At 46.9% G+C, this 25,566-nt stretch overlaps 1 protein-coding gene across 2 annotated transcripts; it reads left to right on the forward strand.

Annotated features, from left to right (window-relative positions):
* Nucleotides 1–3,219: 3,219 nt before the first annotated feature.
* Nucleotides 3,220–25,566, forward strand: NSFL1C (NSFL1 cofactor). Of its 2 annotated transcripts, XM_046678957.1 has the most exons (10): nucleotides 3,220–3,377; nucleotides 5,621–5,718; nucleotides 11,540–11,614; nucleotides 13,541–13,546; nucleotides 14,130–14,295; nucleotides 14,790–14,882; nucleotides 15,955–16,064; nucleotides 16,465–16,602; nucleotides 23,166–23,330; nucleotides 25,168–25,566. In XM_046678957.1, the coding sequence occupies exons 1-10, from the start codon at nucleotides 3,273–3,275 to the stop codon at nucleotides 25,328–25,330; spliced, it is 1,119 nt and encodes a 372-aa protein (XP_046534913.1). In that variant the 5' UTR covers nucleotides 3,220–3,272; the 3' UTR covers nucleotides 25,331–25,566. The 2 variants fall into 2 exon arrangements, with proteins under 2 accessions (XP_046534913.1, XP_046534915.1); XM_046678959.1 differs by lacking the exon at nucleotides 13,541–13,546.

Below are 25,566 nucleotides of genomic sequence, written 5' to 3' on the forward strand. Positions count from 1 at the left end.
GGTGACAACCAAGGTGGGGATGAGACTGAATGGAGGCTGGGGAAGTGGGGTGCATGTAATACTGGGGGTGAGATTAGCGGTGACAGTGGGGCTGGGTGCACCAGCAGGTGGTAGTGGTGGGTCTTCAAGGGAGAGGTGAGGCTGGAGGTGGCAGTGGTGGTAGGACTTGGCATGGGGGTGGGGGTGGGGCTGGAGGTAGGAAGCGGGGGACTGGCGTTGGGCATTCAGCACCCTCCCTACACCCAGTTTTATTAAGGACATTTAGATACATGTTATGAAAACGTAGTTTCAACTTCACACCCTCACATCCCCTCCTAATCAAATTGCTGCCGTAAACACCTCCAGTCAGATCACCTGGAGCCAGACATGGGAATGGTCCAACACAGTCCTACAAGACAAGGAGAGACAGCCTAGGAACACAGGCTTGGAGCCCTGATGCCTGGGTCCATGCTCATTTAGGAGCCTAGGATTCCCTCTCGTAAAACAGAAATGGTGATAATAGAACTCATTTCATCGAGCTGTTGAGAAGATGAATTAGTTAGTGTATTTAAAGCTCTTTTAAGAGTGTCTGGGGCATAGTAAATGCTCAAGAAACATGAGCTGCCATGTAGTGTTACAGAGGAAGGATGCCCTGAGGCCTCAGGAAGAGGGGTCAAGGATCCCCTCACCTAAGACAGGGCTTTCCTCAGTGGCACAAAAGTGAAGAGGGAGTGGCATCTGGGTTCAGGGACTTGAATACCAGCCAAGAAGCTGGATCTTGGGAACCCCATCACCCACCAATCTTTAAGCTGAAGCAAGTTGTCAGTTTCCAGGCTGGAAAGACCTTGCTAGCCGCCTAGCGTGGACGTGGTCTAGAGCGAGACTCCAGGCCTCCGGACTTTCTGGGAAGTTGGGGGGCATTTGGGGTTGACACAGCAACAAAGAGAGCAGGGACTGGGACCAGGCCTGGTGCTGGGTGCCCTTGCAACAGAAAGCAGAATCTCAAACCATGAAGAATGGTCCCTCCTCCCACACGGCTTGCCACGACTTGCTAGAAACCTGCTCATAATAACCTGAACCTAGACCCTAATGCATTTGATGTAGTATAAAGTTAAAGCATTTTTTTGCCCAGTTTTAATGTACACCAGATTTCCCAGGAACGCAATTACTGTGTCAATCAAGGGAAGACTGAAATTTGTCTTGTTCTTAACTTTATTGAGGCTTTTTTTTATCATTTTGAAAAACTGTATTACCCACAGCAACACACTTAGAGTATTTCGCTCACTCATAAAACAGCCAAGTACATAGAGGTAAGCATCTAACTGCTTCATTTTGTCCTGTTTTGTGCTTATACCTGAGGATTGAAATACAGATCATTCTATCCCAAATTACTTTCCCTTCATTTCTCCAGTTAGAGCATGATGTCGATTTTTTCAATATGTGTAGGTCAGTTTTATTATCTCTGAATTCCATCTAAGGCAGTAAAGGGTGATACAAAATGTTTGTTATGAACAGGTGAATGTGGGCCTGAGCAGGCTGTGAACACTTGCTGGCCCACTTCCCACCCCCCCACACACACACCTTGTTCAAATGTAGGCCCTGAGGCCCAGAGAGGGCAAGAGGCCTGCCCACGTCACCCAGCTTGTCAGAGAAGAGCCTACCCGGCAACCACAATGAACACTGAGGGCAGTGGCTTTGCAGCCACGTCAGCTTTGGGACTCTGTGTTTGTGGTTCTGAGGGTCCAAGCCGTTTCTCCTCACCACAAAGGTGTCTGTTTTATGGAAAATGAAATTTTTTATTTATTGAAATTAGATCACCCCATAGTCAGCTCGACACTCCTCAGGGGTCCGGGTACGTGCCCTGCATCCTTGTCCTCGGATTCTGACCCCTGCATTTCTCACCTGGATCTGCAGATACCCCGGGTTTTGTTCATTCACTCCTTCATTAATTCAGCAAAGAGTCATTAAATGGCTATCTAATGCCAAAGACGGCAATTCACAGGAGATAAAGTGACTGCTAACCTGTGCTGAGGGCTCACTAAATGTCAAGCATTGCTCTCAGTTCAGACTGAACCCTCACACGCTCCTCTGAAGTAGGTCCTGCTAGGAGCTCCATTTCACCCATCAGGAAACCGAAGCTTAGAGAGAGAAGCTGCCCAAGATCCCACAAGCAGTAATATCTGGGCTTCAACCACAGACTGTCTGAGTCCAGAGCATGTAGTCTTAAGCCATATTGGGCTGGAGACAGCCACAGCTCCTGCCGTCACAGGGATCATGGCCCTTGGGGAAGGTGGACACAACATGGAGTCACAGAGCATGCACGGAGACTGTCTGATGGCACCTGGGGACATAGAGAGGCCTCCTTGAGGAGGGGACACCTAAACTGAGCCGAAGGATGAGCAGTAGCTGACAAAGGGAAGATGAAGAGAAATGCATCCCAGGGAGGGTGGCAGGAGGCAAGAGGGCAAAGAAGCTGAGGACCTCAAAGACAGGGCTGTGTCTGAGAAGGTCCCCTTTGAGCAGAGGTCTCCGAAAGTGAGGCAGCATCTTGCCCCCGGCGAGGGAAGGTGTTCCAGGCAAAGGGAGTCACGAATGCTGAGGCTTTGAGGCAAATGCATGCCTGGCACACTCCAGGAACAGCAAGAAGGGCAGTGTACCTGCAGCAGAGGAAGCCAGCGAAAGGCCTAGGAGAAGAGATGGAGGGGCTGGCGCGTTTCACGGGGGTCTCGCAGGCCATGAGACTGTCTCTTACGCAGAGAGAGATGGGGAGCCACAGCGGGTTGGGAGAGAGAAGTAACCTGTTGTTCAAGGTCTGGGATTTCTTCCCTAGAATGTGAGCGACAAGTGGGCAGGCACTTTGTTTTGCTCGCTGCTGATCCCCAGCCCTGGAAGAGAACCGGGCCATTGATAACACTCAACAAATATTTGAACAAGCAAGTGAATGAACGAATGAGTAAATTAATGAAATGAGGGAATGAGTCAATGAATAACTGTGAATCTGGCCCCTCTCGGGATCCTTCATTCCACAGGTCTGTGGAAGACCCGCCCCGCCTCTCATCCTCCGCCCGGCTCCCTCCCCCGCCGTCAGGCTGCAGGTCCGCGCCGCAGCCGCCAGAGGGCGCGGAGCGGCGGAGTTTCCCGCACGGAGGGCTTTGCGTGAGGCACCGCGTGGGGCGGGGCCTGCGGGCGGGCGCCGCTCGCCTTGGTCGGGTCGACCCGCGGGCGGAACGCGGCCGCCGGGCTGAGGCGGTGCGGCGGCGGCCGGAGCGGTTTGGGCGGCGCACGGGGCGAAGATGGCGGCGGAGCGACAGGAGGCGCTGAGGGAGTTCGTGGCGGTGACGGGCGCTGAGGAGGACCGGGCCCGCTTCTTCCTCGAGTCGGCCGGCTGGGACCTCCAGGTAGCGCCGCGAGGCGGGCCGCGTCGGGCGGGCCGGGGCTGCGGGGCGCGGGCGCCCGGCGCGACTAGCCCGAGCGGCTGAAGCGCACAGTCATCCCGCCGGGCCGCGGCCGACTCAGGCCTCGGTCCCGGGGCCGCTTGCCGGTCGCCCGCCGGGCCTGGGCGAGGGAGCACGCGGGTCACCCCTGGCCCCGACCTGCGCTTCCGGGCCTCAGTTTCCCCTTCTGCCTGGCCCGTTCGCGGGGTCAGCCAGACTTCGGGTACCGCAGCCCGCGTGGACAGGGCAGCCTGGGGGCGTGGCGGCCGCGCCGGGAGTGACCGGCTCCGGGGCGGAGCGGCGCTGGGGACGAGGCCGTGGTTCGTGCCCATTGCCGCAGCGGCGCCGCAGGTCGGGGAGAAGCCGGGCCCGGGGTTGGCCCGCGCCCCCTCCTCCTGCCTGATTGCGGGAGAAACTCCCTCGGGCGGGGGGCTATCGTCTTTCTTAGTCAACTCATCTGTAAAATGGGAGGGTCGGGGCCTTTCTCGTCCAGTTTCCTGGTATGTATTAGGTATCGATTAAATACTTGTTAATTAATTTAGAGAGCGTTAAGATGAGCTACACGAGGCAGGGGTTTTTGCAAACTGTTGATTTCCCCATGCCCAGAACAACGCTTGGCACATAATGGGGCCTCAGTAATCAATGGTAGAAAGAATTGCGTGAATGTTCTTGGCCAGCCTGCGTCTTAAGTAAATGATGATCGTGAAGATGTGCTGAACCTGCCCGTGTGCCACCTGGTGCTGTTCTGACCGCCTTATGTCTCAAGTCGTTTAACCTTTGCATTTTGCACCTGAGGCTTGGGGAGGTTAAGTAACTCCCTCAAGGCCTCAGCAGCTACCGGTGGAAGAGAGAGCATGAGAACTGAGTTCTGTCTGATTCCAGAGCCCAAGCTCTTAGGCGCCACGTGCCAGGCCCTTTATATGATGATTAATTTAATCCTAGCAACACTATGAGGTGAAGAGGACTAGCCCCATTGTGTGTAGCTGAGGAATTGGAAACTCAGAGGGCAAGTTATGCCCAAGGTCACATAGCCAGTCAGTAATGATTTGAAGTGGGTCTGCTGACTCCCATCACTTAATTTGCTTCCCAGAAGTAAAAGAGTTAGGTAGAGCATCACACTTGTCCGGACACACAGTGTGAAGCCCCTTGCCAGGCTGACATACAAAAAGCAGCGTCTGCCTGAAAGACCTAGAAGCTCACAGTGTTACACTTGGCAGGTCATCAGTCCCAGTCTCTTCATGCTGTAGGTGGGGAAACTGAGGCATGCGACATGACTTGCCTGGCAGGGCCAGGACTTGAATGTAGGCGCCCCCCTCAAGTGCCAGTTCAGTGCATGTCCTGCAACAGCTCTCTGTCTCTGAGGCTGGTCACCTTGAGGACAGGAGCCATGTCTTTTTCATCTCTGTAGACCTCAGTGCTCTTTCTTGTTTCTTAAGTGATTACTAAATACCTATCCATTGAGTCAGTGAGAGAAACAATCACAAGTTGGCCAGAAAACTCCCATGTTACTTCTGTATGTAGAGCTAGACGTGTCTGTGTGTAAATGTTACTGGATCCTCCCATCCCGTTGTGCAGGGTTGAGTGGGACGGGTGTCCCCATTGCACAGATTAGGAAACTGGGCCTCAGAGAGCAAGTAAAAGTGGTGATCTGGACTGACCTCACAGTTCCTGACTCCTGGCTGTCACATAAGAGCTGAGTAAGGGCCTGAGCAGACTGTCTGGGAAGGAACCTGGCTCTACTCCTTACCGACTGTGTAACCTTGGGCAGTTTTCTTAACTTCTCAGCGCTTCTATGTCAGCTAAAAAATAAGAAACTTATAGTACTAATTACCTAGTTCTTTAAGGATTAAATGAGTTAACACATGTAGAGTTACACTCAGAACAATGTGGCGCCTAAGTAAATGCTCAATATATATATACACTGCTTTTACTAGACCACATTTCTTAATAAAAATGAGAATGAAGAGTGTCTCTATCTCAACCTTCCTTCTTGCCTTCTTTTCCCCTTAGTAGGCGAAATTTGTTTCAGGTGATAGAAGGCTCATAGTTGGACTGTTACCTTCGTCTGATTTTCTGTGGCCCTCAGGTACAGACCACCTTGTAAGTCTGGGCCATATCTTTCAGTCTTTACTCCTTTGTGGTCAAAGGAGATTTGTGTTAGATGAACGCCTGTTTAAGGATCCCAAGTTACTACCTCTCTGTTTCAGATCGCCCTAGCCAGCTTTTATGAGGATGGAGGGGACGAAGACATTGTGACCATTTCACAGGCAACCCCCAGTTCGGTATCCAGAGGCACAGCCCCCAGGTAAGGGCCAGCTTAAATTATTGCTACATGGGTGTGCTACCAGCACATGAGGAGCTATTTCCTGACTTGACAGTTAGGCCCGGGCATGCGGACCAGTGGATGTGAGTGAGAAAGCTAGACTGACTGGTGGATAGTAGCTCCTTCCAAGACTTGTTCCTTTCCTGTAGAGATATGCTTGACACACTCAGACAGAGGCCCTTACCTGAGTGTGGTTTGTGGTCCAATCCTGGGGGAAGCCACAGAACCTACTTTTTAGATGTTTGAGGGTCTTTTATTTATGAAATGGGAGGAGTAGACTCTTTCTCTGGAAGTTTTTAAGTAGAAACCAAAGGACTTCCTGTCAGGGGTGCTGTAGATGTAAAGGATTAGGCCAGGTGACTTTAGAAATGCTCTTTTGATATTTGAGGATGGCTCTTACCCTATTAAGAAGTCTTAGAGAAATTATACCTGTGTAACCCACCCTTTGCCAAATTGATTCTAGAGCCCTTATCTTATTAGGTGAAACAGTGTTAACCTTTGTGATCCATTTGAATCCCCAGTCCCCGTCCCCCTGGCTCCGTGGTTCCCACAGCAGATCACTGCTCTGGTCTGCAGAGTGGGACAGTGCTGGTCTTCCAGGAGACAGGCCAGGCCTTTTCCTAAAAAGGTGTTTGAACTACAATTCCCCTGCCTGCTTTTGCCTGATTTCCTTCTACTCTTATGTATGTTTTCACTTGAAAAACTTACTTAGTTTTTTATTCAACCCCAGACTACAGATAAAGTGTTTCTTTGCCAGTGAGGTGGTAAATTGTGTTTCTCTCTAAGGGCATCTGAGCTTTAAATTACATTTCCTCCCTTTGAAGAAGGAACACTAACGCCAGATCTGTTGGTTCCGTAACTTTTTTCCCTACCTCCCATTGCCAGAGAAAAGAGATAGTAGGCAAGTGATCTTCTCATTATTCACAGTTGCTAACCTGCGAGGTATCGGTGGTAGCACGTCAGGATGTTACTGCCTGCAACATGGTTGTCAGGGTGAGGACTCTTCTTGCAGCTGCTGCTAGAGACAGCTGATTTCCTGGGGTATGAGTCTTTCACAGCCAACCCAGGTTACTATCAGTGTCGGCGTGTCAGAAATACCAGGAGAGAGAAATTGAAACTTAGCCTCTAATGTCAGTCACATATTCACACCTCTCTTCTCTAGTAGTCCCAAAGTCCTATCAAGGCAGTGATTTATTAGAGTATAGGCCTAGGAGCCTAATTTTCCACATTCAAATCCCAGCTTTGCACTTTGGAGCTTTGTGACCTTGGGCTGGTTACTCAACATCTCAGTCCCTCAGTTTTCCTCACCTGTCATTAAATGAGTTCATACTTAAAAAGCATTTAGAACACAGTACATTGTTAGCTGCTGTTACTGTCATTTTACTATCATTATTAGCATCCAATCTCATCTTCTTCATTCTTATGTATTTCCTGTCTCATTCCACAACAAGTACATTTATTAAAAAAAATAGAAGGGCCGACCCTGTGGCATAGTGGTTGGGTTCCACGCACTCCACTTCGACAGCCCGGGTTCACAGGTTTGGATCCTGGGCTTGAACATAACACTTGTCAGCCATGCTGTGGCAGCATCCCACGTATAAAGTGGAGGAAGATTGGCACAGATGTTAGTTCAGGGCTAATCTTCCACAGCACAAAAAAAATAAAATAGTAAAAGAATCAAGGAAATAGGAGAGTTTAATGTTAAGACCAAGGGGAGTAAAAGACTGAACACACATTCAGGCCTAAAGGCCTTGCTTTGTTGCTTTGGTTCAGCCTCAGACTTAGTACTGGGTTTAGGTGAAGCAGAGCAAAAGGGAGAGGGAGGGCACAGTTTGCTACATCATTGTCTTTGTCCAGAAGGAAAAGGCTAACTACATTCTCAGGAGAAGCCAAGCTTTTGCTAGCACCTCCAGAGTTTTCTGTGGGGCCTTCCTTCACCCCAGTTTGACCTGACTGTTGCAGGACACTTATCCTGCTGCTGGGCTCTGCCCATCCCCCACTGTCTTCTTCTCAGATGTCCTTTCATGTCATCACTGCTGCCATGGAACAACACTCAGTTAGTGAGTTCCTTTGACTCTAGAACAGAAGTTGTTAATGTGGAGGCCCTGAACCCCTAGGAGGAATCTATGGACTGGGTGTGAAAATGTCCATAAGTTACCTGAAATTGTAGACAGAATTTTGTGTGTGTTATATCTTTTCTGGCAAGAAAATCCATAGCTTTTACTAAATTCTCAAAGGGCTATGGAACATAAAATGGTTAACCATTGCTGTAGGAGAGAGTCTAAACTCCTCCATGATGATAGCTGTCATTTATTGAGCACTTACCAGGTGCCAGGCAAGGGCTTAAGCCTTTACATATGCCTCTCTTTCGTCCTCACTACAACCCTGTGAGGTGGGTACTCTTGCTGTCCTCGCATTACAGATGAAGACAGTGAGCTGGGCATCGTCCCAAGATCACACAGCTAGTGAAACAAGGATTTACGTGCAGACTGGTTTCTGCTTCTGGCATTCAGCTCTCAGCCAGAATGATGTGCTGCTTTGCCTTGAGGACCTTCAGGGTCTTCCAGAGTTTGCCCTGAACCTGCCATCCTAATCTTACCGTCTTTTCCTCATTTCTTAAATCTGTGTTCCAACCAGACTGATTCTTCGGTATCTCAATTCTGCCTTATTTTTGTTCTGCTTTTCTTTGTCCTCTCACCTGACTAGATATGCCCCCTCTTGTTTCCTGCCTGTCCAAACCCCATGCGTCCTTCAACATTTAGCTCCCTTGCAACCTTTTCTTTTGAGCATGTTATCCCCAACCTCTGGCAGCACACCACACTTCTCTTCTTCAGAACTCCAGCTACAACTGTGAGTCATTCACTTCTTTAACACACATCTACGTCCTACTTGGTGACGTCTCTCCTGTATGGTCTTGAACTCTTCTCTTGATATTTAGCTTAAGTTTTTCTCCTTAAGTAAATTGTAAGTGGGAGGCTAGTATTTCAGGAGCGCCCACCATCTGTCCAGCTCTGCCAAATAGTCTCACCTCTGTTCTCTTCTTATACTTCAACAACTTTGGAAGTAGCTAGGGTGCTCACCATTTCACAGGTCAGGATACTGAGTCTTAGAAAGGGTGAGTAGCTCAGAGCTGCTGTTATGGCAGATACAAGCCCAAGTCTGTCTAAATCCAGAGCTGCTGCTGCTGCTGCATCCTGCCTCCCTGTCCAGCACCTCCCGCCCCGTACCTAGTGCAGGGTTGAGCTAAAGGGAGTGGTTTCACCATTTTTTTTCCTTCATCCACCAAAACTATACTTTCTTAGAATTTCAGTGACTGCCATTGTCTGATTGTCTAAAACTATACCATCCAGTATGGTAGCCACTAGCCTCATATGGCTGTTTAAATTAGTTAAAATTAAATAAACAGTCAGTTATTCATTCACGCTAACCGCATTTCAAATGCTCAGTAGCCACATGTGACTACTAGTTTCCATGTTAGACTGTGCAACTACAGCATTTCCATCACCACAGAAAATGTGATCTGGCAAAGGGTTTTTGTGCCACTTCAAAGTGCCAGGGTACCTGAGAGATAGAGTTTTGATGCTGAAAAAATGAAAGTTCTGAGACAATTTGCCAATTTGTGGAAGACATGGGACAAAGTATTCTGAAAGTGTTGATGTGCCCGGGACATCCATGCCGTAAGGTAAGTCTCAGAGCATTGCAGTCCTTCTCAGACTTGAGTGTGCATCAGAATTATTTGAAGGGCTCCTTAAAACCAGATTGCTGGGCACTCCTTACATTGTTTCTGATTCTGGAGGTCTAAGGCAGGGCCTCAGGAGTTGTGTTGCTCACAGTTTCACAGGTAATGCTGATGCTTGCAGTCCAAGAAGCAACACTTTGAGAACCACTGCTCAAGAGTAGTACTTGAAATGTGGTCCACCACACATTGGTGCCCCAGCTGTTCACGGAAAGCCCATGGGGTTGGTGCTGTAATTGTCTCCATTTTCACATGAGAAGGTGAAGGCTTAGAGAACTTCATTAGCATGCCCAGGATCCCCAGGTGGGAGGCTAAATTGAAATCGGAACCAGGTATGTGGACGCCAGAGTCTGTCTCACATACTGTCAAAGTGGGTGTAAGAACCTTTGGAGAAAGAATCAAGCCCGTAATCAGAGCAGGTAGTTTCTTCAAATAAGCGTGCGTCTGTGTGTCTGAACGTGTTTAACAACAGAGAGAGGACTCTTTTCCATAGATGCTAGGCTGAGCATCTGTGGAAAACTCCCCCTGGGAAGATTAATGAGTGGGATTAGCCTTTGAGGGCACTACATGTCTTAGAGTATCAAGGAATGCCCAGGAGGTTGCTCCCAGCTAACTCAAACAGGGAGTGTATTTGCTAGAGCGATTGGTCTTTGTCCTCTCATTTCTAGTTGATGGAACCTCAAAGCCTGATCTGTCCTCTGATTGTCTCCTTGAAATAAATCTGTATTCAAGACTGAACTGGAGCTTTCTTCCTAGAAAACAGCTCCTCCTCCTCTGTCTAGCCTCACTAAACCTGTATTACCCTTTTCCCCCTTGTTAGAGAGAAGCTACTTTTTCCCCTAAGAAATACAGAAAATGTTTTTATAAATTGCATGTCTCATAATCCTTAAGAAACTAAGATTATTCCTTGAGGACAAGTCTAAACTAGGAAAAAAGTAGCAGTGCACTTCGGCAGCCCAGGGTTCATGGGTTCGGATCCTGGGCACAGACTTACACACTGCTCATCAAGCCATCCTGTGGCAGTGTCCCACATACAAAATAGAGGAAGAATGGCACAGATGTTAGCTCAGCAACAATTTTCCTCAACCAAAAAGAGGAAGATTGGCAACAGATGTTAGCTCAGGGCCAATTTTCCTCACCAAAAAAAAAAGTGGCAGTGTAAGACAGCGTCAGAGGAGGGAGTTAACCTTTCTCACACCCATTTTTAGTGTGCCCTCTCCACCATACCCATATAACTCTGCTTTTTTCCTAAACACTAATAAAAACTTTTTCTTGAGTAGCCTACAGCAGAAGTACACAGAGGCCTTCTCACCCGCGTATTCATTTCATTTTTACTTCTTGACAACTTGTCCTTCCTTTAATGTGTTACTCTTGCTGGTCTCTCTGTATGTGCATATGCTGCCTTCCTGTAATGCCCTGCTGGTCCCCTTTCCCCGCCAGCCCCACCATCCTTTATCCAACTGAGTGGCTGTCTACCAGTTCCCTGGCACTCAGTCCAGATGTTGCCTTTTTCTGGGAAGCCTTTCTTGATGTTCCCCCATCCCCACCCCTCACTCAGAACAAGAGGCTCTGTTCCCACCTCTGTCACAGCCCCTATTGCACAGTATTAATGGATGGTTTCCTGGCCACAGTGCCACTAGCCTGTAAACAACTCAAGGGTGAGAACTGTGTCTGATGAGCTTTATAGACCTAGCATCCAGTTCAGTGCCTGGCACACAGGCAGTCCCTCTGTATTTAAAAATTAAATGATGAAAATAGCTATCCAGTAGTAAGTTTTTATAGTAGTACAGACCCCATCCTATTCCTTCACTCTGCCCAGGAGAGCTTAAATTGGATTCCATTTTACTTCACGATAGTGCCTTCTCGTTTATTCTCAGTCCTCTGTGACCTTGAAGAAATAAATGCCACATTATTTTGCATATAAACTCAGAGAGGTTAACCCTCTTCCACATAGATCCTCTTCCTGCCCCCCCCCTAAAAATATAGCCCATGTCCTCAACTCCATAGCAGCTGGTGATGGGAGTTTACCTCCCCTAAGGTCATTTTTGCTCCTTTCTGTGTCTCCAGTGATAATAGGGTGACGTCCTTCAGAGACCTCATTCATGACCAAGACGACGAGGAGGAGGAGGAGGAGGGCCAGAGGTGAGTCTTTGTTTCGAGGGTGATGATCCACAGGCAGGTCCATGTTAACATAAAATGTGGTAACGTGTAAATCATCTAGAACGACCTAGAAGGATAAACGTGCTTGGTTCTCAGTAGCCGTTGCTACTGTGGGCTGTGTCCTAGAAACTGTCTCCCGCTCCCTGGAGCTTACAAGTGATCCCTGTCCTTTGGTACTATTTTTTTCTTTTGGACTATTTTTGGTTTGTTTTTGTTCTTTTTTTTAATTATTAAAATAATACATAATTATTGAAGAACTTTAGGGGAAGGGAAGCAAGTCAATAAGAAGGAAAAAAGTCATTCATAATACCTCAACCCAGAGGTAACCAGGTATCAATATTTTTGGTGTATTTCTTTCCAGCTTTTTCTTTTTCATTGAAAAAGCAATATATCACATAATCGACAGAATAAAAGATTTATAAATATATGTCTCCCAGTATACACAAACATAGTACTGTTTGTTCGTTTGTTTTTAACCTTTAGAAATGTTATAATAAAATTAGTGTCCATTGTGGAAAATACAAAATAGTGTAATGAAAAAATATAACACTCAACCACCCTTTGGTAACTATGGTTAATATTTTGACATATTTTCATTCATTCACTCTTGGCTCTCTGTATAAATATACTTTATTTTATATTGTATTTTACATGGTGAAGGTCAGATAATTTTGTTTCTTGCTTTCGTTGGATTAATGCTGTATCTTAAACACTTCTCGTGTCATTAAGATTCTTCATAAGTGTTTTCAGTGACTATAATAATAATCCTTCGTGGGGGATGTCCAACATTCAGATTGTTAGCAGTTCTTACTACTGTAAATATCAGTGCTGTGAACATCTCTGTATTAATCTTTGACTACGTTTCAGATTTTTTCCTAAGAAAAGTTTCTAGAAATGAAAATGCCAGGTCAAGAGCATGAATATTTTTAAGGCACTTCACAGGTTCCATTCGTAAGTCAAAACTTTGAGATCCCTTAATAAAGACCTTACAGTCCGTTGAGCAGAACTGCATCTACCTGGAATGAGCAAGAGTGAACTGGCTATAGCCTCATTTCACGGGTTTTGGTTCTCCAAGGGATCTGCCTCGGTCTGTCAAACATTCCTAAGGAACACTGTATAATAATCATTATGGAAATGCAATTACTTCATCATGGTCAGTCTTTGGGAAGTGGCCTGAGAAATTACATGTGCTCTGTTCTCTGTTTTTATCTATATAGTGACCTTTACTCTGCCTCAGAGCCTTCTTTTTAGATACCTTCACGGTTCAGGAATAAATGTTAATTTCAGGGTTTTACTCTCCTTGGGTGAAAGACAATGTCATCAAGTATGTGAATACCCAACTCCTAAATGACCTCCTCCTCCTTCCTCCATCCTGTCACATTGTCCAGGCGATGACCTTGCTGCATTTCACATCCCACTTACTTCCTTGATCCCTCAGCATTTCAGACCTGATGACGCTGGTGCTGTTGTCCTTGCCAGGGCTCATAGCTTTGCTTTGCATTCCCTGAGATAGGGAATGGTTAGGAAATAGAAGGCTGAGACTAATTTTTATAGCTTCTCAGTTCTCCCTACTCGGAGACATGCTATTGGCTTAGCTGTGAATAGGGGTGATAAGGAGGCAGCTAGCTAGGCTATGTGACCACTGGTTTTCAGACCCAGTAAAAAAGTGCTAACTTAATCTTAAGCTGTGCTTGGCCCATTGCAAAGCCTGGTGTGGGTATCTTGGGGCTTGTATTCGACCTTCTCCAGTACCCTCTCCTCAGTGCCCCAGTCTATGTCACAAGAATAGCGAGCTGAGGTTTAGGTGAGCTCTCAGTGCTCTGTCACGCCACCTTACATGTGTGCATTACTCTGTGCTTATTCTTTTGCATACATCCGCTGATTTGAACCTCACGGCCCTGACTTAAGGAGCAGGTAGGTAGGGCATGTGGTCTTTCCCTCCCTTTTCAAAGACAAGGAAAGTGAGATACAAGGCAATGCACTGGCTTGCCCAGGGTCACACAGTGGCAGAGCCAACACTGGAGCCTAGCTGTTTGTACTAACCACACCGCTGCCACCATTAACCCAGAGCTGCTAGTGACCATAGTTGCTACCTCCTGGAGAGGTGCTGGCCACTGGATGGCTAATTCCCAGTTTGGGACTCTGGAACTGACATGCTGTCGTGCATGCCTAGAATATCCTTCCCTGTTTTCTTCACCTGCTAAATTCATCCTCATCCTCATCCTCAAGACTCAGCCCAGAAGATACCCTTGTGAAGCCTGACTGTCCTTCCCAGTTCAGTGTTTCCCACATCACCCCTTACTGACCTCTGTTGCTGCTCACACTGCATTGTGCCTGCCTGCCTCCTTACATGTGTCCCCAACTAGACAGTAAGTTCCTTAAAGATGGGCATTGTACCCTTCGCCTCAGTGTGTCCAGCACCTAGCCCAGAGCCTGGCACATGCTCTATTCATGTTTTCCAGGTGCGTTTGGTGTTAGATTTGTGTTTTCTGCACAGGTTTTATGCCGGGGGTTCAGAGAGAAGTGGACAGCAGATTGTTGGCCCTCCCAGGAAGAAAAGTCCCAACGAGCTGGTAGATGATCTCTTTAAAGGTGCCAAGGAGCATGGAGCTGTAGCTGTGGAACGAGTGACCAAGAGCCCTGGAGAGACCAGTAAACCGAGAGTGAGCATAGGGGATCGTTGTCTGTGTCCACAGGACTCGGGTTCCAGAGTGGGAGAAGGAGGCTTCCTCACCTCACCCCAGTAGGGACTGGATTTGTTTTGTTTTTCATTTGCTCACTTGCTCTTGTATAGAGAAGAACAGTGCAGTTTCTCTCACCCTTTAACATGAAATCAAGACTTGAGGCAAAGTTTTCAAACCTGTGGCCTATGGCCTGGATTGGAAGTCTTTGGTGTTATCCTGCACCTAGATTCTTACATGGCTGTGATTAACTAGAGCTTAGTAGCAGAGCTAGTCCCTCTGCATGCGCTGTTCCAGTTCTCAGCCCAATCCTGGCCACTTAATTCATTTACCATACTGCCTGGCCCTGTAGCTCTGAGTTTGATACCAGAGAAAGTGCCCCTAGTTGTTAACAAGCTTGAGATACATCATTGTACCTGAGTAACCCCATCACTGTTGACCCACTTCTCAGGTGTTTATGAACTTGTCTTTTATAGCCGTTTGCAGGTGGCGGCTACCGCCTTGGGGCAGCACCAGAGGAAGAGTCTGCCTACGTGGCAGGAGAAAGGAGGCGGCATTCCAGCCAAGATGTGAGTGTGCATCTACCTTCCTGAGGGAAGCTCGTGGACTGTTCTGCTGTTTTTCAGAAGGGATTGGTCACATGTTGTGTGTGAACAAGCAGCCTGTGGAAGAGAAGAGGGAGTGCCCTCACTGTGGTCTGTGAAGGGAGAGGCTTACCTTAGAATCAAAGGCAGTGCTCATCTGATTGGGCGAGGGGGCTTGTGAGAAGGAGTGGGCAGAGAGAGGGGACAAATGAAGGAGTTTGCTGAGCATTCCATGGATCTCAGGCAGAGAACTAGTGATTCCGAGATTCTCTGGTAGTGTGGACATAGCTAAAGAACTTGGTCTTCAGACCACCCAGGGAGGCCTAAAACACAATTTTCTAAAAATTTTCCTTACTGTTGTCCAGTCCTTTTTTCCCTGTGCATAGGGGTTCCTCCTCCAATAAGTGTAATCATACTATATAAACACTTTTGTTTTAATATTACGCCATAAACATTTTCATATAGCCATGTGACCATTAGTTTCTATAATGTATTCATTTTTAATCATTTTGGGTTATATTTCAAAATAAAGTCAAGAAGAAAATAAAAATCCTATCACCTGATAGGTAGCAGCTGCTAATATGTTGGTTTGTAGCCTCCTAGACCCTATCTTCTGAATATGTATAGGAAGTTGTTAACAGAAGTTGTAGGTAAAATTTTTAATGGCTGCAAAACAGTCCATGAGTAAATTTGCTGTGATAGTTTAGTTAAGTATGAGCTGTGTGCCAAGCACACTGGCACCCCTGCAGATAAGCCACAGCTTCGACTGAGTCACCTGCTCAGAGCCACTTAAATAGTGAGTGGCAGAATCAAGCCCAGACCCGGGTCGTCTTCAGTCAAAGTCCGTGCTCTTAACCTCTGCCACGTTACCTTCTTATTGTAGGCTGATACTTACATGGTCAGTTATTGATTGGTTTCCTTGTGCATGCATGTGTGTGTCTGTCTGTTTTAATAGTGACACAGTAAAATAGTAAAAACCTGCCAATTTGCAGGTTTGCATGGGTGTGCTTGCCAGATTCCTGGCAGTGTATGGACTGCTTACCTCATGTCGTCACAGGTTCATGTAGTGTTGAAGCTCTGGAAGAGCGGATTCAGCCTGGACAATGGTGAACTCAGAAGCTACCAAGACCCATCCAATGCCCAGTTTCTGGAGTCTATACGCAGAGGGTGAGCAGAAAGGCCTCCTCTGGGTTCCGTGTCAGCGAGGGAGATGGCAGATGGGAGGGAGGAGGCTGATCCAAATGGTTATTGTTTAAGAAGTAAAATCTGTTTAAGCAGATTTGGCACAGTTGAGACACAGATTCACAGATCTACTCCAAAACCTTGTTTGTCCATGTTTCTCCTTCAATCCTGGGGCAGAGCCAAGTGACCAAATAAGATACAGGTCTCTGCTATGATTTTGAGCAGGCAAGAGAGAAGGGGGAGGCAGGCAGCCACTAAAGTAGCCAGCTCCCTCTGAAGGCCCGGCAATTTTCACAACTGGAACTAAAGTTACTTCTCCTCTTGCACCCATCACCAATTGCCATCCTGCTCTGTGCGGACCCCAGCGTTGCCTTTTCTCCTGCAGGGAGGTGCCAGCAGAGCTGCGGAGGTTAGCGCACGGTGGACAGGTGAATTTGGACATGGAGGACCATCGGGACGAGGATTTCGTGAAGCCCAAGGGAGCCTTCAAAGCCTTCACTGGCGAGGGCCAGAAACTGGGCAGGTAAGGAGCAGCACGGGCAGGAGCATGATTGTGTCGGTCACTCCCACCAGGCCCAGCAGACCCTATGCATCGCTCACTTTTTCTAGCTCTTTCCTTTTTACGAAGTACTTCAAATTTTATTTTTGTGGGGGGAGGAGGAGTATGGAGAATGTGAGCTTTGACATTAACAGACCTGATTGTAAATCTCTTCTCCTTCACTTTCTAGCCATGTGATCTTGAACCGTAGAGCCTCAGTTTGCTCAACTATAAAGTGGGACTAATGAGAGTCCTTACCACCTCGATTATTGGGTGGAGTGCATAGAGTGCTGCCCCAGGGATCAGTCAGTGTCAGCAGGAAGGGAACACATTGCTGCTTTTACTGAGTAATCTAGGGTGTTCAGGGCAAGAATGACATCCTTCATGGCTTAAAGCTGATACACATATTTGGGTCACCTGAAATGGGGATTCAGAGGGAATAAGGAATCCCAGACTCTCCCTCCCACCCAGCCAGCCTTGCAATGGCACTGTTCAGGATTCAAGGAAGCTCAAGGACATTGTTGCCCTGTGAAGGCTGCTGCTGCACTGTTACGGCAGCTCTTATTTCTACTTTGGCCCTGCTTGACACTCAGTCACTTCCTCTGACTTTTTCTCTTGTGTCCTCTGCCGCTGCCTCCATCTTGCCTTCAAACCCCCTGATAGGATCTGGTTGGTTGATAGTCACTGTTACCTCTGATAGGCAGCATTCTCCCACCAGACCCTTGGCCAACCCATAGGCAAGCTGCCTTCTCTCAGGGGCCCACTCAGCTTTAACCATGGCCGTGAGGTCACTTGGTCAGTATTGCTCAGAGGGAACTGTGCACATGAGAGGCACTCAGAGCATTGTAACCCTCCCCACCAGTACAATCCTTACTTTACAGAAGGAAAGCTGATGCTGTAGGACTCTAAGGGTTCCCATTGGGTGCATGACTGGTATGTGGTGGAGCCAAGACTGGAACCCATACCTTCTGATTGGCATTCCTTCCCACACTCGCAAAACACCCTTTCTGACCTAGATCTGGCAGCTCTTGAGCTAGGCACTGACCTTGCTCACCTCGTCACCATGTGCAGGGATCAGGGCGTGGTCTGCCAGCAGCTGTGCTCTTTGAGCTTCTGGCTGGCCCTCTCCTGGAATACCCTAGCCCCCTGTCGGCCATTAGTGCCTCATCAGGAGCATGAGTCACACCTCAGGACAGTAGAGACTGATAGATTGTGATTTTATCAGGACCAAAATAGTTAAGTCCACCTGTCTCTCATCATTTCATCTACCACATTGCAGCCTGAGGGTTAGACCAGGACAGCTATTTTCAGTGGTCCATCTGTGGCTTCTTTGTCAGCTGTGGTAAGCTTTGTAGAGCACCAGATAATTTTTTTTATCATTATAATTAAAATGTGTTCATCTTTAAAACAGAAAATGCAGATAGAGAGTTAAAAGCATTCCTAAACTTAATACCCAGATATATCCAGTTAGCATCTAGGAAGTGTCCTTCTAGTCTTATGTGTATGTTGGGTGTGTGTGGGTATGTGTGTTTGTAAATGCTATTTTATCACCTGTTTTGCGTAATCAATGTAGCTGTCATTCCATATCAGTAAAGTTATTTCTATAATATTATTTCTAATGCTAACATTTTCAATCCTGCATTGTGTGCTGTAGTTTAACCAGTCCCTGCTATTAAATATTTAGGCAGCTGCTAGTAGTAAGAACAACATTGCAGTGAATATCTCTAATTAAATCTTTGTCTCCTTAATCTTGGGCCAGAAGTAAAATTTCTGGCTCAAAAGGTCTTCATATTTTTAAGATGTTGTCAAATTGCCCACCAAAATGTTGTATCAGTTTTTTACCCACCAGCAATTACAAGGGCCTAGAACTCAGAACATTGTGCAGTTTGGGTTTGTTTGGTTTCATGATACTAACAGGAAATGCTTCTGCTATTGGAGAGTCTAACTGTATTATGTGTGCAAGACCGTCTATCTCAAAAAATTATTTTTAAAGAAGTCTGTTTTAGCAGGATGGGAATAAATAGTTTATTAGTGCAGAAGATGAACCCAAAAAGTTGAGATAGAGTTTGATAATCAGGTATGATGTTTGTCAGCTAAATAGTTGTTCATTTCCAGTTCCACTTTTATTTCAATTCTGGCTTTTTATGGAAAATCAGCTAAAAAAAGTCTTATACAACTAAGTGAAATAAGACTTTAGCTTTTCAGTCTAAACCAGTTAGACAGCTTTTTTGGTTTTTTCCATAAATTCTGCTGTGTTTTCCGTTGTCATCTTGTCAACTACAATGATCAGGAGCCAAAAATGTAAGAACCTTTTTTTGAGTTTGCCTCGAAATTCAGTCAGTCCTGAGTTTTTTTCCTCCTGTTATCTGGAAAAATAAATTAAATGAGTAGATTGTTGTCAGTTCAAAAATGAGAATATTCTTACAGTCATATTAAACTTTTTTTGTTGTTTTAGGTTTTGCATGTTTGTGTGGATGGGAACTAATCTGAAGATTTGGAAAAGACTGTGTTTATTTGATTTTGAGTAGCAAACACCAGGAGTGCACTGGGCATGGTCTCTGCTGCCAGTTCTGGCTGCTCACCATGCTTTTTGCAGTGTTCATTTTTGTAAAGGAGATAGCAGGGCCAAGACTTAAGTTGTGGCAACAAAGCACCTTAGTGTGCAGTTTATTCCCACTACAAAGGAAATGAGCGGTCAGTGATTCAGGCTCTCATCTAAATGAGACTCAGTTTTCCTGTGACTCGTTATATGATATTTGCAGGGAGACAGTAAAGTAACTTACCTTTTCAGAGATGTCTGATCTGACCATTCCCACCCCTGAGTGAAGTGCCCTCACTACTACAGATGGCCCCACTGCTCCTTGAGAGGAATGGCTCAGGTGTTAGCAGTTTTCAGAAAGCACCAGACAGAGGCTGGTTCCCCCTAAGCAGATGCGTGTGGCTGTCCTATGATGATTAGAGCAATTTGGGCCTGATGCTCTTTGATTGTCTTGCTCCAAATACAAATCAGGATGCCTGGTATTGAGGTTCCTCCTACTCTAATCGCTACAGCCTCCTTGAGGACAGCATAGGCTGGGAGTGCCTCTCAGGTGACCTTCAACTTATAGCCCACAGATAGACAGTAGCATCTCCAAGTGATTTGGGTCCAGAATTTAGTAAATATAAGTGTGGCAGGACCTTGAAGAATGATAGTAATCAGCTATTTGAGTGTTTTTCTACTGTTAGCTAAATACTGTACTAAGCATTTCACACGTGTTATAGCCTTTAATCCAGTTTTGATCCCCATTCTACAAACAAAGACTCTGACTCTTCTGCACACAAGCCTTAAAGAGGTCAAGTTGCATCCAAGGCCACACTGCTGGTCACTGTAGAGCTGGGTTCCCTCTAGTCTCTGCTCTTACCTGCCATGCTACATTGCATCCTGGATGTTCTTCCATAGCTGCATAGACGTTTGTGCTTCTAGTATTTGCTGGGTATGGTGTGTTGTTTTTAGCTATTATCTCAACCATGGGACATTTTATTTAACTCTCATTGTATTGATGAGTAAACTTTCTTAGAGTAATGTTCCTGAACTCTAGGTCTGGGTCTGCCAGACTCCAAGGCCTGGCCGGGGAGTGTGGCAGGTGTTAAGAGCACAGGACCTAGAGCCAGACAGCTTGGATTGTGTCCTGGCTTCACCTCAAAAGAACACTGAGACCTTGGGCAAGTTGCTTAACCCCACTGTGCCTCAGGTTCTTCATCTGTGAAGTAGAGGTGGTGAATCCCTACCTCACAGGCTGTTGTGAGGATTGAGTGAAGTCATAAATGTAACGTACTCGGCATAGGGCCTAGGTCAGTCATGGCTGCTTCATAAATAGACACAATTTTCATCCTGCCTCCTGCGCTCACCTTATTTTTAGGGTGTGTAAGAGAAACAATCAGAAGCAACACAGCCAATTCCATGCATCATGCATTCCTTGACCTTCAAATGATGAGCACCAGCTCTGTGCAAGAGGCTATGCTGAGGAGAAAGGCAAAAACATCAATTGCCTTGTGTGGAGGACTTCCTAAATGTCTGACCTCTGTTGGACCTTCTGTGCAGATTATCTCATCTGACCCTCACAGCAGAAGAGTTGCTTGTGTTACACATGGAGCCACTGAAGCCCTAGGAATCTGAATAACTTGCTCAAGGCCACACCTCTTGTTTAGTATAGTGGTAGACCTGGGTCCAGGTGGCAGGTCTTGTGCTGTTCTCTAGCATCACATTGACTCTCCTTAATGATAATGGCTGCCATTTGGTGGACTGCCTACCCTAAAAGGTATGGAGGTGATGGGATAGTGTTTCCATTCTACAGAAAAGGAAATTGAGAAACCAAGGTGTTCAGTAACTTGCTAAGGGTCGTACAGCTCATAAGAGGGGTATATCAGATTCTCTGGGAGCGGGGGAGAAGTTTGAGAAAGCATTTTCAAAATAAATATTATTTTCCTAAAGTAAACCATAGAAAGTAAAGCTTTACAAAGTCCTGACTGATCAGAATACACAGAATATAGAGGAAGAAAGCTTGTTCATTGCATAAGTTTTGAAAAATTTAAACCTGTGCTTCTGTTTTCTTATCTATAAGATGGAGATAATACCCATTTTAAAGGATGGTTGTGATGAGTCAATGAGGCCATGGATATAAAACTCCCCCCTAGACAGTGCATGCACAAAGTAGGTGTAAATGTCATTCATGTTTTCTCTTCCTCCCACCCCTACCCTTGCCTGCACTGTAAAGTAGACATGATGAATCCCTCATATCAGCTATTTTGGAATAACAACATCTTTCTCATTTTAGGCCTGACTGAAAATGTAAGAGTTCCCTTTCTGGCAAGCAGTAGCTTCAATGTCTTGTCTTTGGAATTACAAACAGTTGAGGGACAGGCTGCCTACAGTCTTAGAGAGTTGACCTAGCGCCCATAAAACTAATGAACAAAACAGAGTAGATCTTAGGCATTTACATGTGTAACATTTAACTTTTCACTATTTCCAAGCATCTCTTGAGGCCTGTGGTATTGTAATTTATCTGTGTCCCAGCCCACATTTAAGTCCCACATGCTGTGAGACCAATGCATAGAAGAAGCTCCTCTTACATCTAGTAAGTGTGGCCAGCATTCTCTTCTGAGCCCCACTTTATAATTCTCTAAGCCCATATTTTTCCCATTTACAGAAAAGGATAAGTTCACTTTTCATTTTTTCTTTGCTAGTTAAATGTTCTGGGGCAATGTTTCAAAAACTGTGTTCCATGAAATACTCTGCAGGAGGTTAGTAAGTGTAACGTGAGAAAAGGACATGGTAGTCAAATAAGTTTGCCTTAACTGCATGGTCTCTCAAGAGCTTTAATATGCTAGTGGCCTGTGATGTTGCTGGTCTAATATGTGCCATTTCCAAAACCTTCCCAGAGGTATCTCAAGGGACTAGGATCCCAGGGAAAGCACTTTCAGTTGAATTTGCTAGGAGTACCTTTTTAGGTTTAAAGATCAGAGGGAAGCTGTAGGTGCTGATCTAATCAGAGGCTTGGGGAGGAAGCAAGCAAGCTCTCATCTAATGGCCTCTCTCCTCTGCAAAGGTCTAGGCCAGGGCATCTCCTCAGAGAAAGGCTGGCAGTAAGATGCATAGGTGGTTTACAGGAGAGAGACGAAGGCTCCAAATGGTGGTGGAGAATTGAGAGTTGTGTGTGCATTTTGTGTTTGTCAGCACCCTGAGTGCTTTATGTAATTCTCCCCTTTAATCCCCACAAAAACTGAGCAAGGCAGGTAGCCGTAACCCTTATTAAAGATCTTGTTAGTACCCTTGTTGAAACTAAGGAAGCTTAAGTAACTTGCCCAATGCCACATAGCTAGTGGGTAAATCAAACCCTGGGTCATGTGATTCTAAGATCTGAACACAGCAGCAGACACCATGTCCTATTCATATTGTATACTTAGTCCCTCTGGTGCTGGGCACTTAGTTGGCCTTCAGGACATCTTGGCCCCCTTCTGATAGTTGACACATGAGTATGAAATACACACAAGGGAGGTTGCACCAAGGAATGCAGGCTTGAAAATTCCATCACAGGGAAAGAGTCTGGACTCATCCCTTACATTTCATCAGCCACTGCCGGGCTGTGTCAAGCCTGCCTCCACTGCAGATTTGGGGTGCCCCCTCCCTCTTCTGCCCTTAGCCTCTCATTGAGGCTAAAACCCACTCTGGTCTGTGAGGTCTGCCAGCCTCAGGTCCCCATCTCCCACCCCAGGCTTTTGTGCATACTGCTTTCCTCCCTTCAAGCCCTTGTGCAGGTGAGGACACCAAGGAAGAAAGGGGTTGAGTAACTTGCCCGAGGTTACTTAGGAGGGAGGGAGCTACCAGTAATTTCAGGGTTTGAGGTGAATTCTGCTAGACCTCTAAGTTCCATGAGGGCAGAGATTCTTGGTCACGCCTTGTGTCAGCAGCACCAGGTGCAGCAAATGCTCAGTAAAAACCTGAGACAGGATGCCCCTCCTACTGGGGGCCTTGTTTCTGTTTGTGTCCTGACACGATCCTCTCTCCTCAGCACTGCCCCCCAAGTGTTGAATACCAGCTCTCCAGCCCAACAGGCAGAAAACGAAGCCAAAGCCAGCTCCTCCATCTCAATCGATGAGGCACAGCCTACCACAAACATCCAAATACGGCTTGCTGATGGCGGGAGGCTGGTGCAGAAGTTTAACCACAGCCACAGGTACCTTGCGTTGTCTGGCCTAGCTGATTCTAGGAGGGTCCCAGACACTCCCACAAGTAGGTGGCAAGCAGAGAGCTATTCTTCCTCCTGAACACCAGCAGGCGCTGGTGCTCTATGCTTCCCCTAAAGGAGGCAGTGCCATGGAAGGTGTGTAAGTCTGAAGCCTTCGGTTCTCATCCCCACTCTTCCAGTAAGTGTGGCCAGTGGCTCCTCACTTCCCATCCTGTGGGCCTCATTCCTCATCTGTAAAATTAAGGTTTGGATTCCTCGGGGTTTTTAGCCAGCAAACTCTTTGTTCAAAGGGAGTCTCATGCAGCCCAAATGTAGAACAGATAAAATTTGAATGGCTGTGGTTGATGGAGGGGAGAGGGGATGCAGTGCTAGCATCCCATGCAGGGTTTCCTCCACCTCCCTCCCCACAAGGGACCTCTGAAAACCACCAGGCTCTTAAGATCTCTTCTAGATCTGACCTTTGAGAGTTCTAGAAAACCTGCTCTATCTCAGATCACTTGGCTGGATCAAAGCAAACTGTGCCTCCCCTATTTTAAAGAAGGAGATACTGAGGCACAGAGTGATGAAGACGTTAGTGGGGAAGGACTGTTAACAGTAAAAATATTTGGCAACTCCTTTTTGTAAATAGCAGTGTCTAAATGTCATCAGTCATAGGCCAGTAGACCAGAACCCACATGTGGGGCCCAGTGAATGACTTGACAATCCTTGAGTGTTGACAGGGTTCACATGCAGGGTAAGTTGTACAACCAGCCCTGGGAGCACAAGGAGGCTTTGTGCAAACGTTTCTCATTCATTAGGAACACTGCCCTGCACTTCAGGTGCTTGGTGCTTAAGGGGATTAACCCCTTTCACTGATCTGAGTTCTTCACCTCAGTTTCATTTCACTCATTAACTCCAGCCTTTCAGCGTGACTGCCGCCCCACTCCCCCGCACCCTCCCCCCAGGGTGGACAGCCCATCCCAAGTGCTCACCAGCTGGGTAAGAGAGGGCTGTTTGCTCAAAGTCTCGGGCTGCATCTTGGGTGTCCAACCCTTAAATGTGCCAAATTGTGGATTTTAAGGGTTGATGATGGAAAACAACTTCTATTTAAATGCTCTAGTGGAAAAGGCTGTCTGTTTCCAGGTGGCTCCACTCTTGTATGATCGTCAGGTTCAGGATACAAGCAGTGCCTGGAGAGGGGATTCCTGGCACGTAAAAGTTGCTGACCTCCATTAATTCTTCTCACTAATAGTTTGAGTGCCTCCCGTGATGTACAAAAGAGACATAACATTTTCTGCCTTTGTGAAATTCATGGTCTCAAGAGGAGACAGACATTAATCAAATCATCCCACAATTGTTTGGTTACAAACCTACTAATCAGTACCATGGAAGCAAGATCAGGGCACAGAGACCAAGAGTTTGGGGAAGGATGCCCTGAGGAAGCGGCATTCGAGGTGAGGCGTGAGGTTTGATCAGGATTATAGAAAAAGGATCAGGCAGAGGACCCCTTAGGAAGAGGGACCCAAAGTAGGCAGGGAGCATGGCATGATGAACTAAAAGGAGGGAGACAGAGAACAACAGAAGGAGGGTGGTATAAAGTTAGGCCTTGGGACCACAGTAAGGAGGTTGGTGTTTCTCCCAAAGAAAATGGGAGCAGCCATGAAGAGTTTTTAGCAAGAGTGACATGATCCGATGGGCTTCCAACTGAGAGCTTCACGGCTCTGTGGGGAAGGATGGGACCAGGGAGGGCCTTGGGGGGTGTGGTGCAGCCTTCCACAGGTGGGGTTTGTGGACAGCATAGAAGGGTACTGCTCACCCACCTCCCCACTCACCCCCACTCCACCAGGATCAGCGACATCCGACTCTTCATCGTGGATGCCCGGCCAGCCATGGCTGCCACCAGCTTTGTCCTCATGACCACCTTCCCAAACAAAGAGCTGGCTGACGAAAGCCAGACCCTGAAGGAAGCCAACCTGCTCAACGCCGTCATCGTGCAGCGGTTAACATAACCATCTGGCCCGGCCGTGCCTCCCTCTGTCTCCCGTGGCCAGCTGCCCCATGGGGACCGCCCCCCCCCCACCCTCTCCTGCACACCCAGCAGTCCAGTGCCACGTCTTCTCCGTAGCTCTGGGTTCTTAGATCTCGGTTGGACATTTGTTTTCTCCTTAGTTGCATTTCCTGGGTTTTTGTGACGATCAATGGACTTTAAAGAAAAAAATAAAAACAACCAAAAAAATTGAAGGGA

This window comes from Equus quagga, chromosome 12 (genome assembly GCF_021613505.1).
Source record: "Equus quagga isolate Etosha38 chromosome 12, UCLA_HA_Equagga_1.0, whole genome shotgun sequence".
In the NCBI taxonomy this organism is placed as follows: Eukaryota; Metazoa; Chordata; class Mammalia; order Perissodactyla; family Equidae; genus Equus; species Equus quagga.